The 18,063-nt window shown below is 33.5% G+C and overlaps 1 protein-coding gene across 15 annotated transcripts in view; it reads right to left on the bottom strand.

Moving 5' to 3' along the window:
* Positions 1–18,063, bottom strand: part of SLC4A10 (solute carrier family 4 member 10) — a 329,883-nt gene that overhangs the window by 121,782 nt on the left and 190,038 nt on the right. For 14 of the 15 annotated variants that reach the window (XM_032637995.1, XM_032637999.1, XM_032637996.1 and 11 more), the window contains 2 exons: positions 12,502–12,662; positions 5,127–5,315 (listed from right to left, as the gene is read on the bottom strand). In XM_032637995.1, the coding sequence (XP_032493886.1) occupies positions 5,127–5,315; positions 12,502–12,662 (350 nt within the window). Of the gene's footprint in view, positions 1–5,126; positions 5,316–12,501; positions 12,663–18,063 lie in introns of those variants that run through there. The other variant, XM_032638003.1, reaches the window with a different exon arrangement.

An 18,063-nucleotide genomic window follows, 5' to 3' on the forward strand; every position in this document is an offset into this window, starting at 1 on the left:
ATTTGCTACTGCTTAATCCACTGAAAATCATGTGTAATAGAAGGAAACTGGGATGAAGACATGGAGGTACATTACTATTAACCTAGAGACCAAGCTGGTTTACACTACCTCAGAAACCTTCAACGCATTTAGAGTACCCAAAGGGTAGGAGATGAGGGAGGTACAGAGATGAGATGAGCCTGTTAGAGACAGACACAAGACAGAGCAAAATAAAGAAATATAAAAATGAATGACAAAGTTACATACATGTGTAACAATACATTTATTCATGGGAATAGAAAACAAGAAGAAAGAAAGGCTAAATATTTAGAAAACGTTGATTAGGTCAGCTATACTTCAAAAACATGAAAGTATGCACACAATTAAAGTTGGAAAAAAACTGGTATGCCTGAAAATAATTAATGTAAGATAAGAAATAACAAATTTAAACACATCATACTAGAAATATTTTTGCTGTTAAGACTTAGTCTTGAGATTCCAAAACTCAGTAGCAACAATACAGTCTCTCAACAGACCCACCAGCTGTGTCAACAATGTCATCCTGATTTTTTTTTGGAACAATGGAAAACACCTTTATTATATACTGTTTAATTCTATCATCTACATGAGTTTTTAAATGTTTTCTTTCAAGTAATTCTAAGAATTATTATTTGAGCTTTCTTTCCTTTGAGATAAAACATTATAAGGAATACTTTTTAAACTCTTGATATCTTATTTATGAGACCACAGTATTTAAAAAATAAGACAGCATATAAATATCTAAACACGCATAAAACATTGTACATCTGAAAATAAAAAAGTACCGCATTTGTAAAAAGACGCAATTATAAAGCCATAAAACTGATTTTCAAAAGCCATAAATAAAAATCATTCACAATACAGAAGTGTACATTACTTTAAGGGCTAAAATCTATGCAGGCCTAAAGAGTCAAGTCATCCCATCCTTCCAAATCTAAATGTTCTCCAGTAACCTGTAGTTTTGAAAGTAAGTCAGAGACCTTCTGCTCTGTAACTCCTTTTAAGATCCTAAATAAAAGGGACAACTGGAAAGTACTCAGAATAGGTGAGAGAAAAGATATGTGAAGGAAAAGAAATAGAGTTAGAATTATTACTAAAGGAAACAGTGGAATGAAGACACCCTACACCTAAGGAAACTGAGTCTTAAGTTATTTTTTTTTAATGTAAAGGTTATCAAAAGTATAATAATATTTTAGAATAGACTTGTAAGCCAAAGTCTCAAATAAAATTGAATGTATGACCTAAATGATGAATACAAATACTGGTATATCTTGCTTTCTAGATCATTAAAAACAAAAGTCTTATTTTTATTTTAGAAAGTCCTTCTAGTTTCAAGAAATTATTCAAATATTCTTGATATATTTAAGTAGTTTCCACAACATCCTTTTCAGAGTTCTAATGTTAAAGAAGATATGATTTTTCTATTATTTTTTTGCTGTTGCTTTGCCAAATGTAGCTATCACTTTTTATTGAAACATCAGAATCAGACACTTAATTCTCACAGTTTTGATGCTTAATGAAACGTGAAAGCTAAACACAGCATGGTGGCATTAAAAACGCCTGGTGAATCCATAGCATCTGGCATCTTAGCCCTTAAGAGAATGTGCAGTACACCAAGAAAAAAATTATACAAAGTAGTTAAGCTAGCGTATTTGGAGGAGTGATTGACAAATTATCACAAAGCACTAAAAATGTAATGAACAAAATAGTGCAGATGGAGGAGAGAAGCAAGAAAATCACTATCTTGTAAATCTAATCTATAAAATGGGAAAGAACCCCATTTGGTCTTCAGATTGAAATATCTGAATGTTTAACCCTTGGGACTACTACCAAGGTAGCATGTTCAAGGAACAGGTCAACTAAGGCAGTAGAAACTTTATTCTATATGACTCTTTTAGAGTTCTGTATATAAGCATCAGTTTGTTTTCTGAGGGAATTTCAATTGTTTCATTTCTAAAGTAAAAGGTATATTAAACAAGAGGGGGTTTATTTCCATCCCTATGCTTGGCAAGGAAAATGTTTTCTGTTTTCAAGTCTCTAGAAGATACTCACTCTATTTAATTCCTAATCTATAATCTTAATTTTAAAACAGGTCAGTTTTTGCCTGATATACTCTACTGAAGAGTTTCTTTTTTTAATAATGAGAATATTATTTTTACCATTTTGGATGTATTGAAATCCTTCTGTATCTCTCTGTACTACTGCACAAAAAGATTAAATCTCTACTGCATATTTTGAAGCAGAATGTCAAATCTATATTTACAGCTATGAATTTTGATTTGTTTGTTTATCTAGAGTTTATCAGTTGTTAGAGTTCATAAGTAGATTGAGAACCTTAGTAATAAAGGTCTTTCACACTTCTTTTCACTTCTGGATAGGAGATTTATTTCTAAATTGGTGAAGTCTATTCACATTTTCAGAATTCTTAACACACATAATTATGCAAAGTGTTTGAGGAAGCAAAACAGAGTCACAAGGAGGTGTTATAAGCCCAGGCTTAGGAAACCACTTCTACAATACTTAATTGGATATATGAATCTTATTAGAAATGTTTCCAAGTTTTTATTACCTTAATGTATGCCTCAAAAGGATCTGTATGTGTTCAGATAAAGGCTGATTGTACAGATGGTGACAGAATCATTTCAGAACTACTCATATTCTAGTTTTCAGAAAAACGAAGCAATTGCCTGAATAAGACAAAAAGTAGGCTCTCAGAAAAACTCTGGGGACTTCCCTGGTAGTGCAGTGGTTAAGAATCTGTCTGCCAATGCAGGGGACATGGGTTCAAGCCCTGGTCCGGGAAGATCCCACATGCCGCGGAACAGCTAAGCCCCTGCACCACAACTACTGAGCCTGCGCTCTAGAGCCCGCAAGCCACAACTACTGAGCCTTCGTGCCACGACTACTGAGGCCCGCATGCCTAGAGCCCATGCTCTGCAACAAGAGAAGCCACCGCGATGAGAAGCACGTGCACCGCAAGGAAGAGTAGCCCCCACTCATGGCAACTAGAGAAAGCCCGCGTGCAGCAACGAAGACCCAGTGCGGCCAAAAAAAAGAAAACCTCTGTATGTATATGTATCTATATGTGGACTTTATGATTTAAAGCTATAATTCTGTCACCTCTTCTTATGTTTAATGAAAGTTTAGAGCTGTAACAAACAGTGTGTCCAGGTCTACATGACATTACAAAAAATAATTCATCCAGTGAATTCAGTACCCTCTTCCCTCCAAAAACATAATGCAATAAAATCATTTGATAGTAAATGTTATCCCCAGTGAAGTTTGAGATATACAGCTAGTTCACAACCCAAAATCCTTGCATCTTTGAATAAACACATAACATTCTCATAGACATATATTTTATGGTCTGATTTCCAGTAAAGGTAAATGAAATAAAGGCAGAAGTTTATTTTTATAAAATGTGCTTGCATTCATAGAGATTTAGTTAATGAGAATATTTTAATAAGTTGTTTAGAATCACATAGACATAAGTCCATAGTCAAAATTCGTAAATATCTTAATCTGTTTTCTTAATATCATCATATCAAATACATGCTAGTATTGTAAGCATAATAAAAGTACTATATTTATAATAAGTTTCAGAATATAAAAGCTTCATTTTATCATTTTCATATATAACATATTTTAAAGCAAATTGTGATTTAGAATATGAATATATTTTAAATATATGATGTAATTCAAAGCAAGTTATAAATCCTCAGAATATCCAGTGGGATCTACAAATACAAGTTGGTATATACTGTAAAGCACTCATAACACTTTTATTGAACTTAATATGTGCACAACTACAGAGTCTTCAATATAACAACGATTTACACATTCAGTCATTGAAGGTTTTTTAAAAAAATCAAATGAGTATTTCAAAAATTATTTAGAACTAGTTCTGAGACAACAGTACATCTAACCATCATTGTTGATTTATTAAAGTATTTATTCTACTTGTGTATATTTGATTCAGTAGTATGAAAACTGGTAAAAATTCCCATTAAAGCAGAATCTAAAAAAAACCTCATTTTCATGCATTTGTATATAAAGCATCTCTGAAGCTTTTGAAAATAGGAGTGAAATTACATAAAGTCCATGCTGTCAATACACATGCTTAGTCTATTTGTGGAAATCGGAGTCTTTCTAGTAAAACATTTGAAATTACTTTTCATTAATTTGTATCCTTTAAAACTGGGAACTTTTATAGCTAGCGGAAGTATAACCAATTCATATCATCCTTATGATAACTTCATTTTCCTTCACAAGACTGATGGAAAGGATGAATGATATGAGATTTCTAAGCAATTTCCTTAATGTAAAAGATGAAGGGTCAAATGGATGCAAAGAGAGAACAAAATACAGAAGAAAGGATAAAACAATTAGAAACACTGTTTTTGCTTCATGATTGCCAAGAAGTAAGTCATGAATGACTGCTAGAAAACAATGGTTGTTTTCTATCAATTCCTATCAATGGTTGTTTACTATCAAATGATAGTGGCTCATCTATGTTGGTGAGCCAAGATGGTAAGTGCGGACGCTCCATGGACATTGATGGTGTAGTACTGCAAAGAGCGATGAGCCCATGAACTAGAAATCAGGCTTAATATAAGTAGAGACACAAGTAATGCACTAGCTGCTCTTTTCAACTGTAATCTAGAAAGGGATTTGTTGACCATGAGCAACATGAAGCCAATATCTTTTTTTCCACAATCACTAAATGTTGATCATTATTCATTTTAACTAAAAGACCTTACGTCAAAGCATTGCATTACATTCTCAAGCTGTGAGACAAAGACTAGAGCCTTATTTGTGATGCAATTGACACTCAGTTTATGTTTGCTACATTTGAGTGTATAACTTCTTATTAGATAAAATTTCCCTTGCATTCTTTCATGAGCCTTTCAGGAAACTTTAAATCTTTGTTAATAAAATTTCTACAGTTTGATGCCTGATAATAAAACAATACATGAATATGAAAAGAAACAATTCTACCACAACAATCTGAATTTCAATAGATCATTTTCAAGTAAAACATATTTTAAAGGACTTTGATATTCAGACAACTATAATAAACGATAAGAGTACAATAAAGAAATATTTACCATTTTTATCCATGGAATTTGGTTCTGATTGTTTCTTGCCAATATCAGCAAAGGAGCGAACAATGGGAATCCTATTGGTGAGTTTTTTCTGATTCTGGTGGTGATGCTGTTTCATCAGTGCCTCATGGACCCTGTGGCGTACATCATCATTGAGCTGACCTGAGCTCACTTGTTGATCAAGGACCATATCTGAAGAGTGAAGGTAGAAAGAAAATGAGCACAGCTTTCCTGTAATGTTCCAGTAGTGAACCACTGAGTCCAAATATGCATACCCTAGATAATATTATTCCTCTTAAAATAGGAATGAATTCCTTTAAAAAATCTCTAAGTATGGTCTTAGAAACAGAAGTTTGTCTTTCTTTGTAGAAATGCTACACAAGAAAGATTTGGGAAAATAAACCATTTTTAAATATGTAATGATCTTATAGAGTTTTATTTTTCAAACAGGAATAGTTGTATCGAGAACAAAGTGCTTTATGTTCTCCATTATTCACACTGACGAGAGGGAATAGTATCAGGAGTAATATAAATATGATTAGCATGTTTAAAATTAAAATGTCTCATACATATATTTTAATATGGTTTTCCTCCCTTTTTCTAGTAGAGAATAATTTCCATGTTTCTTCCTTAAGTCCATCGGTTAAAATCTGATGCAAGGAGGCTTAGGCAACTACCTAGCTGGTTGCATTTGGAGAGTAAACAATTCTTTCACATTAATATAAAGTCAGTCCTCTCAAACCTTCCTTGATAATGTGTTTAGATTTTAGAAAACCTTCTATACCCATAAAACAAAGAATAAAAGGTGAGATTTCAGAAGGCTGTAACTAAGCAGATGGATATTTACCATACGTGTCAGCAATGCCTAGAAAATGAGTAGATGAGTTCTTGGTAATACAAAGATCACCTCAATAAACCTCAGTGTAATTAATCTGCTTTCATATGATCAAATATTAACTCTATTTGATTTTCTGAGGTGCTAACTCCTTATGTAAAGCAGATTACAATGCATCGTCTCCCGCTGCCCCACACTGAAGATTTGAAAATTAGCAGAATCCTCCTTTCCAAATAATGTTTTCCTTCAGTGTGAAAAGGAAACGACTGGGGAAACAGACTTGGATCACTGTCCCACATTCCAGCTGTGTGGCCTTGTAAAGTTGAATAGTCGCAGTGTCCTTATTTCTAAGACAGAGGTAATAGCTATCTCATAACAGCATTGTTGCCAGGACATAAGGCACCTAATGCACTGATTGGAATATTGAGGCCCTCAGTAAATATTTCCCAGTACAAGATTTTCTTTGCGATTTCCTTTAAGTAGGTTATGGGCCCATGGTTTAAATTTTTTGCTGGTTTTAAATCATTTATCTGTATTTTATAATAGTGTATCAAGCAGAGGCAAAGTTGGATTTATCAATAACAGAAAACCCAAATCAAACTATCTAAAACAATAAATTTCACTGGCTTACCTAACAGAAAAATCAAAGTTAGGTTGGATTTAACTCCATTTCTCTGTGATTTTGTCAGCTTCCCCCTCCTCGAGGTGTGAGCTTTAACCTCAGGCTATTTTCCTTATGGTCATAAGGTGGGTGCCAGCAGCAACAAGGAGATACACAACTTTGTTCATATCAGAGATTCTTTGCCTTTTTGTGACTTTTTCTTAAAAGAAAAGTCCTTTTTCCCCTACCCAGGAACAATTCTAAGCTCAACTGACATAGTCCTGTCCATGCTGAGCCAATCACTGACAAAGAAGATGGGATCCCCAGCTGGCTTAGACTAATCAAGAACTGCCCTTCACTGTGAAGTCATTTCTCTAAACCAGAGGTAGACAAACCTTTTGTGTAATGGGCCAGATAATAAATATTTTAGGCATTGCAGGCCATACAATCTCTGCCACAACTACTCAACTCCATTTTTATAGCATGAAAGTAGCCATAGATAACACGTACACAAATTACCATAATTGTGTTTCAATAAAACTTTTTATGGACACTAAAATTAGAATTTCATATAATTTTCATGTTGCAAAATATTGATTTTCTTTTTATTATTTTTCAGTCATATAAAATATAACAACCATTCTTAGCTCACATGCCTAACAAAATCAGGCAGTGGCCCTATTTGCATATAGAGCATAATTTGCCAACTTTGTTCTATCACTTGGCTGTTTACAATGGAAAGAGGTAGAATGAATGTCTGGGAGTCAGCCATAATGTCCACTATAATTACCTCCAAAGTCTCTTCCAGCTCTGAAAATGTATGATAGTATAGAATATTTAAACTTATATCTCAGTTTTTTTGAGATCAGTAGTTATAAAACCCTTGGATTAAGTTGAAATAAAGGAAATGATAAATTGTCAACATACATGACTTTACACTGCAATCTTGCTAAGATGGAAAAATGTATATAAAATATGCATTATATACTTCATGATAGGAGCTGTAAAGTAGATTATTCAGACACCAAAAGGATACCATCATGCAGCAGTTTCATCTGTAAACCATGATATGTATCCCCAGTTCAATATTCTAATCGGAATAAAAATTAATCATGTAATAAAACATGCACATGGTTATAGTTTTTCATTCTTATCAAAGCACAATCTTTCCAGGCCTAAGCACTACGAAAAATAAGCCACTAGCTTCAAAGTTTTTCAGAGATAACGTCTTTATATAAAACAGTTACATAAGATAAATAGAAAAGAACACTCGTCTGCTCGTTAGTCGCAGAAATACATAGCAAACTCCTCTAAGGTATAACATGACCAAGCAATGTCTTAATGAACTGGAAAAGTTAATCAACTTGCTTAAGAATATAACTTATGCTAAGGTGAAATTTAAGTATCAAAGCGAGTGTGGTTCACTAATCATTTACATTGTGCTCTTCACCACTATAATATAAATTAGTATTAACCTTGAAAAGTAAAAAAGGATAATGGGCCATAATGGCTTTAGGCCCAGAGTCAAGACCAACAATCTCAGCAGGCTATGATGCCTAAATAATACAGTCCAGCCTGCCAAAGCTCAATGCCAGGATCTGGATGATAAGAGAAGAAGCAAGAAGAAAAGGGATAAATTGGTCACAGTCTGCTAGCACTAAACAGGCTCCAGAAAAACTAGCAGTATTTGTGTAGAAAAACCTCAGAAAGTGAAAAAATACTTTTCATCTTCATCAGGCAATTATTTTGTCATGATCAATCCATTTGACTATTGAATGAAAGCCTCTAGAGACCATGAGATTTTACAGACTCTATATAAATCTCCGCTTCTTTAAAGATGATCGTATAATTGCTTTGTCTTAAAAATCCATTGTCTTCAAAGATGCTTGGGGAGAAGTGGGCAATAGGGGGTTCTAAATTTTACAGTTTGGTTGACACTACTAACAGAAGTGTATGTAATAAAAATGTAAATTACCATAAGAAAACTTACTTTCCAGACCAAGGATGGTAATAGCATAGGCATTAAAATATATATATATGGCTATTAACATACTCCCAAATCTTCAGATTATATTCAGTGGAGCAAACTGTGGATGTTTCCTTTGATGAAAGATTTTAAACAGCAAGAGTTGTTTTAATGAGTTGAGAACTATGATTGTTAATCTGTCCATGGTACTAACTTTGGTTTGGTTTTAATATCTTACCCTCATTGACAGCAATAGGTTAAAGTAGACACACTACAGAGGTAATATTTCCATTATTAATCTTTACAGTGCTGAATTTAAGAGATTAACATAAACCATAAAATTTCCTATAATTTATATGAATATAATTGAGAAGCATTTTTGATACAATTAATCTCCATATCAGAATAAATCAGGATAAGAAAATATATCTGGAGAATTTTGGATTTGAAAAGTTAAGTAATATTTTGAAGGAAGAAGTTTAAATTTATTCTGAGTTCCTTAAAACATTGGGAAATAGACACTTTTAAATTAACTTTATCCAAAAGAAAATCCTACTTTAATTACACCAGAAATTCTTGACAGACCTGCCAGATACAAATGGGATTTTCTCCTGCTAAGTCTACAAAAATCTCTTTAAAGAATTATTTAAGAGTCTATTAAAAACATATCAGAACATTGATATAAAAATCCTTGACCATTCTAAAACAATATCTGGGTCATATTCCTCTACTAGGAAATGTCTAGAAAACATTAAGCTGCAGAGCCTGTGCATTTGCAAAGGACTAGGGCTTAGAGCCCTTAAAGATAAACTATTATATCTAGCTTTTGCAAAACAGAAACTGCGACTAATACATTAGCAACTGCCTAACATATATAAAAGTATGATAAATAAGAGGTGAAGAAAAAGTTCCAAATCTTAAAGTTAATCACTATGGTCCCAAATTATCATGAAATAGAAAAAAACAAAATTTATGATTATAGATTAATCAAAAGAAATTATTCCCATCTCTGCAAGTGCTACCTGTAATGTATCACTTTCTATTTATCTGTTTATAAAATGTAGGAAATAGTCTCTTCCCTACCTCATAAGGTTTCTGTGATAATAAAATATAGTGATGGATGTGAAAATACAAAGTTAGAAGTCTTCAAAATGTAAAACATTTACTACAAACTTCATAATACAGCTAAATTGTCACAAAGTAAAAATATCAATAAGTAAACAATAAAAATAATTACAAGCTATCAGAGAAAATTTATTAATGAGATTTTATTGAGGGCAGAAATAAATACCTTTGGATTAAATACACCAAATTAAAATTACTCAAAGAGAGAGAATCTCTTCTCATTAATGATTGAAAAGGAACCTAAGGAAACAATGATCAACACAGGTACTTGTAATCCTATTTTTCTACGTGGTGTTAACTAAACTACTGACCTTTTCTGAATGGCAGTTTACACTGTTGTACACTGAAAATGGGACATTAAAAAAGTTGGTCTACTTTGGAGGCAGAAAAATACAGACTAATTATAAAAGAAGAAAGAATACTAAAAACCTATTTGGGATATTGAGACTTCCACTGAACTACTTTCATTTGTAAGAATAGACTTAGAAAATGTAATTTGCTTTAAAAAGCTAGATTCAACAGAGCTAACAACCTGTACATATTCTACAGAGTTGAGCTTGGGGAAGAGGGCAGGTTTAGGGAAAGGAAGCATAAGTTTAGACAACAAAACCAAGCTAAAGTGATAAACAACAGAGTTTTAGTCAAATTATAACAGGAGAATATTTCCTGGTAGAAATAAATTCCTAAAGAAAGCATTAGAAATTACATGTTTCAAGAAATTTAAAGCCTGGTAAAACTATGAAGAGAATTTTCTGAGGCTAATTTTGCCTGGTTGAGGAATTTGACAGCTTCATTACATACAGCCAATCCAAAACTCATTTGAATTAATCCATTTTCACAGGTAATGCCATCACTGACATAAGTAGCAGAAATAAACTCCTTATTTTGGGCAAGACCTTTAACCTTCTGAGTCACTTTATTTATGAAGGATAACAATAATAATACTAAGCCCCAAGTTTGTTTTGAATATCAAAAAGATAGTTGTAGAATTACTAAAAAGAGCTTCCTAAACTGCAAAGTACTAGGAAGAACCCAGCCATTTCATTCATAATTAAAACATAAAAATTTTTATTGGGTATCAGCAATACCCCATAATGTAAAGCTAGGAAATTGAATTGGATGGCTACTATACCAGCGTTCTCTCAGGAAGTTTGCTAATTTCCATGTTAGTCATTTCTTTAAGTCTTGATTTAGTGTGACCTGTTACTGTATCCTGTGTTCTTCCAAAAAGTATACTGTATTTAACTTTATATCATCGTTTAGGCTCTAGTTCTGTATTTAAAATGTAATCTCTTTATAAGTGTTGTATGAAACTGAGGGGAGGAAAGCTCATCTTTCCTGTTTGTTTTGTGTGTGTGTTTTTTTTTTGTTTGTGCTTAATATTGTGAGCCAAAATAGCTCTCCATGCTTACTTTTTTTTTCACACATATTGCAATGTATGTATGCCTATCAGCACCAACAGCCAAATAAATAATTTTAAAGGAATTAACAACAACCACTTCAAGCCATCTCTTTCTTCAGACAGTAGTTGTAGTGTAATAGAAGGAACATGGAGCTTAAAGTCAGAGGCCCTTAAATGGAACTGGAACCATGAAAGTTTCAGAATTTCTATTTTCTTATTGAAATATGGGAATGCACTTACTTTAAGAGGTTATTCTGAAGATTAAATTAGATACATTATTTTTCAAATACAATATTTTCTCGTTTACGTGATCCAAAAACACACAGAGTGTTTTGGGGTTTTTTCCCATCTCTACAATATAATTAAGACACTGAAGTCTCTCTGAAGTCTTTCTACTCCACAAATAAATTCCACATGGAACTGCTTTTATGTTTTTCTGAACTAGGAATTTTTAAAACTGCCTGAGTCCTAGCTTTGTTTTTATTTTTAAAAATCTCCAGTAACCATTTCGTTTATACCCTTTCAAAACTCATTTCTGGGGCTTCCCTGGTGGCGCAGTGGTTGAGAGTCCGCCTGCCGATTCAGGGGACGCGGGTTCGTGCCCCGGTCTGGGAAGGTCCCACATGCCGCGGAGCGGCTGGGCCCGTGAGCCATGGACGCTGAGCCTGCGCGTCCGGAGCCTGCGCTCCGCAACAGGAGAGGCCACAACAGTGAGAGGCCCGCGTACCGCAAAAAAAAAAAAAAAAAAACTCATTTCTGTGTTTTTTTTGTATTATTTTGTTTTTACTAAAATGTTTGTCTTCCAGCTGAAAAGATATAGGAGTTCTTTGCTTTTATTTGCAGAGTAACAGTAAGATGCTTCCTAAATATAACTGCTTGTGTGATATAGCCATAATAGACTTCTAGTACAAATCATTCATCCCAGACGCAAGCCATAGTTTCAATTATAAACTAATCTAAACTTCATCACTTGGCCTCCTCTGGAATTCAAGATTTTTAATTCAGTTTAAAATAAATGGCCATATCTTTCTGTTCTATCCTAAGCTAACATTTTTCCTAATTGCTGAAACTTTTTCATTTGGCTATTTCATGTATTTGAATATTGAAAAAAATAAGTCTCTAGCTTTATGGATTTTTCCTTCAATTTTCTAATGGTGACAGTCTAATTACATATGATGATGAAAAACAATATATGCTAAATGGAAACCAAGGTATATAGATTCTTGTCCTAGACTTGCCACTGGCATGTTAGACCATATTTCTTTGAGATTCAACTTCTTTTATCTTAAATGAGGTGGTAAAACAAAGTTATTTTTGAGGTCTCATACACTGATCATGAGAATTACTTTCCTAAAGGTCACACGTGTATAGAATTATAAGAAAAAGGGAATTAAAAAAATCAGCTGTACCCATAAGTGTGAAATAGACTAAGGAGAAAAAAGGATGTACCTGCAATTTCTTCTAAAGTGTTGGCATGCATGTCCAGCAACACAGTTCCATTCAGAATACAACTTCTCAACTCAAACAAGCTGTGCAGTGAAAGAGTAGCCACATAAGGCTTGCTCCACCTTTCCCCTCCATCTTCCACATCCTCTTCAAACTTCAACCACCTATTCAAATAAATATTATAATTTTTTTTTAATTTGTAACACGTTTTTATTTCACCACTACCCTGCTATAAAATTATTCTTAAAACAAAACACATTAAAAGAAGGCCATTCCAAGATGAAAAAAAAAGAAAGGGGGGTGAATTTTAGCCATAAGTATAAAACAAATGATTTTACTACCGTAAAGACACTGATATTTATGGCAAAAATATTTCCATAGAACATGCATTGCATTCACTTTAAGAGATCTCCCTTCAGGCATTAAGTTACCTAATTTTGAATTTTTCCCAAGTTACAAATAAATATTATTATCAGCACATTGAATATTACATTGTAGATGAATGAACCTTTATCCCAACAATAAAAGGTAGAAGTATAAAGCTATTCACATTACTTCTTGGTTTCAAGGATTTCAGAAGTAAGTAAAAGCCAGCCCAAGTCATCTGGTTTATTTCATTTTAATTCCATTTAACAAACATTCTTTCTGTCATTGAAAGATATGTTTAAAACAAAAAAAAACTCAGGTTTTTAATTAATCTTTCTAGCACTGAAAAAATATATCAATATAAACGTTTAGTCAGTGGTCACAGGGAATCTGTTGTAGAACTAATAAAGAGAGTACACTACATGGAAAGATAACGGTGGTTAAAAAATGCAAAAGAAAATGAAAGAGTACTCATTTTTCTTTTAGTGGGAGGTCTTAAAACAATATTTGAATCTCTTGACAATTTTGCCCTTTGATTTTTAGGGAAGCTAGTATAATTTGGGGACTATTCCATAGGAAAAATACTTATTAGCCCTGTTTGGATGAAATCTAGTGATTGTAGTCACTTCCTAGGGACTAAATCTATGAGAACTGAGCTCAGCCCCCATTCCCTGAGTGTTCCTGCCAGGGCCGGAGAATAGAAGAACATTGATAACACGGTGCCAAATGGGAGACCACTGCCTTCTTGGAGTGAAATGAGTAGTAATATCTGAGATTGTTTCTAACTAAGATAAATGGAAGGGATAAAGAGAAATCGATGATTTTACTGCTCTGGCACTAGCACTAAATCTCTTATTCTTTTAGGGACTTGCTTTTTAATCTTAGTAGATAGCCATATTAATTCCACCATTTCTAATGAAGCCTAGCCTAAATGCCTCTCCTCTCTCCGTCCCCCACCATTTTCCTATTTTCTCTCCTTGTCACTTTTGCACTAACTTCCTCTCTCCATGCAATATCACTCAAACTTCCTATCTATATGATATTTTATTGCTGTTTTGTGTAATCAAATGATACAACTCCAACTCCAACAGAGGACATCTTGTATAGTTAAGAACCAGTGTATCGGCCAGCTAAAAAACCTAAGCAAAAGGGCTAGTCAGAAAGATTTGTGTGTAGAGTTCCAAGAACGATAAAGACAGCTATGGATCCGTCCTCAGAGTTCAAGGATGAAAACGTCAGGAAGTAAAAAGGAAACTAGTAGGGAAGAACAGTTATGCCTGCCAAAAATTTACAGTCCTATGTTTATGCCTATCATAAGTTTAGAGAATGCTTGAAGGTTGAAACAACTAATATTTAAGCACAAATCACTGACAGTATCTCTTCAAATGGTGACAATTTTATAGAGTATTTTTGTCTACACAGTTGGGAATTTTTTCATATTAGTGAATCTTAACGATTTTCAGCCCTTTACAGGGCCATAATGCATCACAGATCATGGGATGGTCATTAATACTGCTCACCAACTATAACTAGTTCTCCCTCTCTTCTTAGTAAAGAGTAGGATATCACTACCTGGCTTTCTTTTAACTGGGTGAGGCCACTGTTGACAAAGAATTGTGAGCAGAAATTCTCTGTGCCACTTCCAGACTGGAGTTTTTCATTGCTAGGATGAGACCCTCTGGAGCTCTTTTTCCGTCTGTGGCCACCAGCTATGTTCAAGATGTAGGCGGTTCTATCATCCAGAGTCTCCGAGTAACGACTAGAGCAGTGGTGCAGAGCTTCTACTGATTCATGATGGACATGTATCATGAACCATAAATAAACCTTTGTGGTTTTAAGCATTTGAAATTACAGGATATTTTTTCTAGCATAATATTGCCTATCCTAACTGATACAAATTTTAGCAATTCATACCAGCATCAAGTTCCTAATTAGAATTAATGGTGAGAGTGAATATACTTTTGATAAATATAATAATCTAGTATTTCTTGCCAGGTATAAAAGTAAGGACATGGTAACGTGAATGTCAATATCTCCAAGGATCAACCTCTTGACAGACATTTTGAAATGGGATAGTACTGTGGAAAGTGTATTGGACTAGTTGGGAATAAAAAGAAATCTAGGTTTGGGGCCCTATTCTATATCTAAATTGCTGTGTGACCAAGGGAAAGTCTTTCAACTTCTCTGGGCCACAGTTTTCTCATCTGTAAAATGATGAGACAAATTCAACACATTCAAAACTTGTCCAGGATCACCTAGTCACTAACCTTGTCAAACCAGATCAACTCCAACTGTTCTTGTTTTTCTCCAGAGTCTGTGCCCATTTTTTACCATAATACAATTACTTCAGTTGGATTTATGGACTTTTTTAGCTAAGATATCTTATGCTAAAGCCTATAGTGAAAACAACAGATTTAACATTTAATTTTCCTTCTTGTCTGGAACAAATCTCAAGTTGAAAAATGTTCTGTGTTCTCTCCCTCTCATCTTATGTTATCCACAGAAGGTGTACCAAGAGAGTGGATACAACTTTTATTAAATCTTCTGTCACCTTATATACTACTCACATATGATGTGGTTTTTCAGACAAAAAGAATAAAAGAAGGGAGTCTTTACAGCATCACTTATGCTGGTGTTATTTTGACTGAAGAACCTTGTTAGATTTGAAATCTAGTTTCCAGTCTGTTGTGTGGTAAAGAAGAGTTAGGGTCATAAAAGGGTGTAATTTTGTTTGGGGGACTATAGATTTCTCTTTTCTGGAGCTCTGGTACTTTCTGTCATCTTTCTATACAGAATTGCTACTAAAATGTTGTATTTAAAATTTTCACTCAAGGAATCCTGAAAAGAGTGTTGATACATTACTAAAAAAAACATATTGTTTCTTAATTACTTAAGTATAAATCTATAGACTGACCCATACAATAATATTGTTTGTAAGTTGTAATAACGCTAATAATAAATTCATTTTTAAATATCCATGGGCTTCTTGATCTATGCAAAATGATCCAACCTCTTCTTCTAAGGGGATTTATAGTTAAATTTTACTTCCAGATAACAGTGAAAATAATTAAATAAGTAAAGAAGCATCTACATCATTTTATCTTGGTTCCTTTGAAAGGGAATATTTAGATTAAGAATCTTGAGAAGATATGGGGGGGGGGTGTACGTGTGTTTGTGTGTGTGTAAAAACCACCACCATAATCAAGATACAAAACTGTTCCATCACCACAAATGAGCTTCCTTTATATTCCCAATCTTCACCCTGTTTCTTTCCCCAGGTAATCATTAATCTGTTCTTCATCACTATAGTTTTGTCATTTTGAGGATGTTATGTAAATAGAATCATATAGTTTGCAACTTTTTGAGCTAGACATTTTTTCACTAAAACACAATGCCCTTGAGATCCATCCAAGTTGTTGTATATATCAATAGTTTGTTCCTTTTTATTGTTGAAAAGTATTCCACTGTATGGATGTACCAAAGTTTATTTAACCATTCACCCACTGAAGGATATCTGAGTTGTTTATAGGTTTTTGCAATTACAAATGAAGCTGCTATGAACATTCATGTAGAGGTTTTGTGTGAAAATAAGTTTTCATTTCTCTAGGATAAATGCCCAGGACTGTGATTGCTGAGTCATATTTACTAATAATGCATGCTTAGTTTTATAAGAAGCTATCAAACTGTTTTCTAGAGCAGTGCTACCATCTTACATTCACACCAGCAATAGCTGAGAGATCCAGTGTCTCTATATCTTCACCAGCATTTGCTATTGTGACTTTTTTTTTTACTTTATTCTATTAGGTGTGCAGTGGTATCTCATAGGGGTTTTAATTTACATTTCCCTAATGACTAATGATGTTGAACACCATTTTATGTGAACACCTTTTTTTGGCCCATTTTTCCAATTGATTTGTTTTCATACTGTTGAACATTTAGAGTTCTTTACATATTCTAGATATAATATTTTTGTCAAATATATGGTTTCTGAATATTTTCTCCGTGTCTGTAGTTTGTCTTCATCCTCTAACAGGATTTTGCACAGCAAAAAGTTTTTAATTCTGGTGAAGTCCAATTTAAGAATATTTTCTTTTCTTCTTTTATTCAAAAGATTGTGCTTTTGGTATCATGCCTAAAAACTCATCTTCTAGCCCTAGGTCCTGAAGATTTTCTCTTATGTTTTCTCCAACATTTGTATAGCTTTATGTTTTACATTTAGATTTATGATTAATTTTGAATTAATTTTTGTATACACTGTGAAGTTTAGATTGAAGTTAATATTTTTTACCTCTATGTAGATCTCTAATTGTTCCAGTACCATTTGTTGAAAAGACAATTCTTCCTTCGCCTTTGTCAAAAATCAGTTAGCTGCACTTGGGTTAGTTTTTCTTAGTTCTCTATTCTGTTCCATTGAACTACTTGTCTATCTGAGAAGACATTTTAAAAACAAAAACTCCTTCCTTTAGAATAATTTCTTTCAAACTGGGGGCTTGATCTTTTAGACCAAGAATGGAGACTCTTGTGAGTTCCAAGCAGTTTGGATGGCCAAATATAAGTTATATGCATGGATGGTTTGATATAAGCATAGGTTTTATGAGTATTACAGGAGGAAACATAAGATACTTTCCATAAAAAGGAACCCACAAGTTACAAATATCAAGTTACTAAACATTTCAAGATTCAGTGTTTTATGCCAACTCCAGAATGATGCCAAAAGCTTTAAAAGATATTTAAATGAATATATTTTAAAGATACATAAGTATATCTCTCTTTTCTGTTTTTCATTCCATTTCATACTCCAAAGATAGAAATTAGCAGGTCTAAGAACACACCAAATCCTGTTTTAAGATTTGTAGTCACTGAATATACTGTCAGTTACAAAATGCCTGGTTGCAGTTAATGACCTAAAGTGCTGCAATTTATTCCAGTTTTCAAATAAACTCAGCTGACATTTGTTTGAATAGCAAACCAAAGCAAACAAGAGTCTCACAGGCATGAATGAGATGTGACGGACAATGAAAAAAAAAGAAATTGTAGGCCAACTGCATGACATTTTCTATGGGGGAGGGGTGGATTTAAGCTCTGTTGAGATTATTTTCATTTCCTTCAGTATGTCTGTGTCTGTTTTCATCCATAATTAACACATTGGAATCTCTTTCTACTAAGCAGCAACAACATAAAATAGGTGTTTCCTGAACT

Source organism: Phocoena sinus, chromosome 7 (assembly GCF_008692025.1).
Source record: "Phocoena sinus isolate mPhoSin1 chromosome 7, mPhoSin1.pri, whole genome shotgun sequence".
In the NCBI taxonomy this organism is placed as follows: domain Eukaryota; kingdom Metazoa; phylum Chordata; class Mammalia; order Artiodactyla; family Phocoenidae; genus Phocoena; species Phocoena sinus.